General features: G+C 47.9%; 1 protein-coding gene across 1 annotated transcript in view; it reads left to right on the forward strand.

The window, feature by feature from the left end:
• Positions 1-2612, forward strand: part of FANCI (Fanconi anemia, complementation group I) — a gene marked incomplete at its 5' end in the record, with an annotated part of 24186 nt that continues 21574 nt past the window's right edge. Inside the window, 6 exons of the mRNA XM_010004063.1 lie at positions 1-37; positions 447-577; positions 966-1122; positions 1202-1259; positions 1713-1754; positions 2252-2375. Of these exons, the coding sequence (XP_010002365.1) occupies positions 1-37; positions 447-577; positions 966-1122; positions 1202-1259; positions 1713-1754; positions 2252-2375 (549 nt within the window). The remainder of the gene's footprint in view (positions 38-446; positions 578-965; positions 1123-1201; positions 1260-1712; positions 1755-2251; positions 2376-2612) is intronic.

Genomic DNA, 2612 nt, shown 5'->3' on the forward strand with positions numbered 1-2612 from the left:
GGGGACACGCCGGCCTTGCTGAGGGGCATCTTCAGAGGTGGGTGAGCCCTGCGCTGCGGGCTGAGGGCAGCGCTCACATCCCAGGAGATAGGCGGGAAGGGGGAAACTGGCAGCAGGGGTTTGTGATGGGCCCCGTGTAAGTGGGACGGGCTTTTGGGTGCCCTGGGGCAGAGCTGGGCTGACCCGCCGGGCCGGGCTGATGCTCCTCAGCTCTTTGACACCTGTGGGGTCTGGCAGCGGGTTGAGTGAGTCACAGGGCCGAGTGTTTCAGCTGTGTCACCCAAGAGATGTTTGCCGTGCTCTGCTGTTCCCAGCTCGGTCAGGCAGATAAAGCAGGGAGTTGCAACCAGGTGGCCGCTGAGCCCTGCTAATTTCCTGTTGTTTAGCCACGTGTTGTTACTTACTTTTCCCCCCATTCTTTGTTTTCTTTATTTTCTCCTGTGAAGGCTCTCCCTGTTCCCAGCCGAGTGGTGTGCTCAGGAGGCTTCAGGTTTACAAGCACTGCATCCCACTGGTGGAGTCAGGGGACCTGCACCTGGGCAAGGTGTCTGAAATCATAGGGCTGCTGATGCTGGAGGTACAAGCTCATTTGGGCTGGATTTCCTTGGGTCTGCTGAGTGCCATTTCCTATTGAGATTGAGATGCTTCCCTAGGCCACTCAGGAAAATTAGTTGTATCCTTTCCACAGATCTGCCCTGGTCTAAGGTGGTGGAATTTGTGCGTGTAAATGTGGTTATCTTTGGATTTTTAGACTTAAAACTCCAAACCTATGATGACATCAGCTTGATTTACTGCTCTGTTCTATAAAGGACAGCACAAAATAGAGATCTTGGGCCTGAATTCCCCTTTTAGGGGAACATTGCACTGTAAGAAATGTTGTCCTTCGCTGGGTTTGGTGATGATTTGGACATTGATGTGGAATTCTCTGCACCTCCTCAGGCTCTTTCACACTGTGTCTTCTCCAGGCTCCCCAGCTGCCCAGCCATGCCTTGGCTGAACTTGCCACCCTCTTTGTGGATGTTATTAAAGGTGGCAGCTTGGCTAATGGGAAATCCTTGGAGTTGTTTTCCACTGTTCTCACTGCGTTGGCCAGTTCAAAGGACAGCCTGGCTTATGGGCAAGGTAACCCCTCTCAGTTCCTTCCCCCAGCCTGTCTTCCCTTCTTCTGGAATCATCTCCTAAAAGATTTCTTCTTTTTAAGGTGAACTGAATGGGGAAGAGTTTAAGAAACAGCTGATAAATACCCTCTGCTCCAGCAGGTATATACCTCTCTGCCAGCCATTAGTTACATGGCAAAACAGCATGCTTCATGTTGTGCTTTGAAAAAGACATCATCATCAGCTGTTTGCCACCTTCTGTGTCCTGTTCTATGCTCTTTGAGTCTGTGCCCTCTGTGACAGTATCTTCTCTGTCTGGGAAGGCAAGGGAGCACTCTGTTCCCACATCTTGTAATAGTGATGTACAAACTGGTCTCAGGAAGTGCTTGTTTTTATTCTTTTCTTGGTACTTGTGGGGGCTGGAGATGTTCAGGACCATGATAAGTCTGGGTGGTTAGGGTGGCAGTGGTGATTTCTGGTGGAAATCTGGCTTCTAATCTTAATATCAGAATGTAGCAGGGAAGCAGTGACATTGAGTAATTGTATATGAGGAGGGAAGGGTTAAGCAAAAATTCTGCTTGCTCTTAATTTTCCAACATATTGTTGTTTTATCAGGTGGGATCCTCAGAGCGTAATACATCTTGCCAACATGTTCAGGTAATTCTTTTTCCCTTTAGTGTCAACCCTTTCTTGTGCTGTGATCATGTCCCTGTCCTGTTTCACATGCAGTTTAGGACAAGTATGAATGGAAGGTCTGACCATGCCAGGCACAATTCCATGGATGGCTGAGTCAATGAACAACCACAGCGGATCCATTTGGATACAAAACACATCTGGGCAGTGTGTCATGCCCTAAAGACTGGGCATGATATTGTGTTTTTTATTGCATGTATGAGTGAGCCTTGGCAAATTAATAATGCATTAATGAACAAGCATAAATGTGGAGGAGATCGAAGCACGAAAGGTTGAAAAGTACACTGGGACAGTAGAAGGGTATTGAGGGATCTGTGGCAACTTCTTCTGGTGAGGACTTTGGGAGCACTTGCTGCCTGTCTATACATTGGGACCCTTTGCCTAGTTGTGAATTGAAACTGCTGTGGGACTCTGAAGGAATTTAGTGAAAATGATGCGAATGCACATTTTTGATTCAACAGGGATATTCCACTATCAGGAGAGGAGCTGCAGTTTGTGGTGGAAAAGGTCCTTAGGATGTTCTCCAAATTAGACCTGCAGGAAATTCCCCCTCTGGTCTATCAGCTGCTGCTGCTTTCTGCAAAGGTAAAAGCTTGTAGGAGCTGCCCTCCCACTGAGTATGTACCATGATACAAAATATGTACAGACTGGTTGGGTTTTGGCAGGGATTCTGTTTGCTCCCAAACTGCTGTGGGGAGCAGGACCCAGCAGGAAATCGGTGGGTTTTTATTTCTCTAACTCCCTCTAGCCTGAAGAAGCTGAATGCTCAGAAGATACAATCTTGATCTTCCTTGTAGGGCAAGAAGGAAACATTTGGGAAAC

This window comes from Chaetura pelagica, unplaced genomic scaffold (assembly GCF_000747805.2).
Source record: "Chaetura pelagica isolate M959 unplaced genomic scaffold, ChaPel_1.0 scaffold428, whole genome shotgun sequence".
NCBI classification, from domain to species: domain Eukaryota; kingdom Metazoa; phylum Chordata; class Aves; order Apodiformes; family Apodidae; genus Chaetura; species Chaetura pelagica.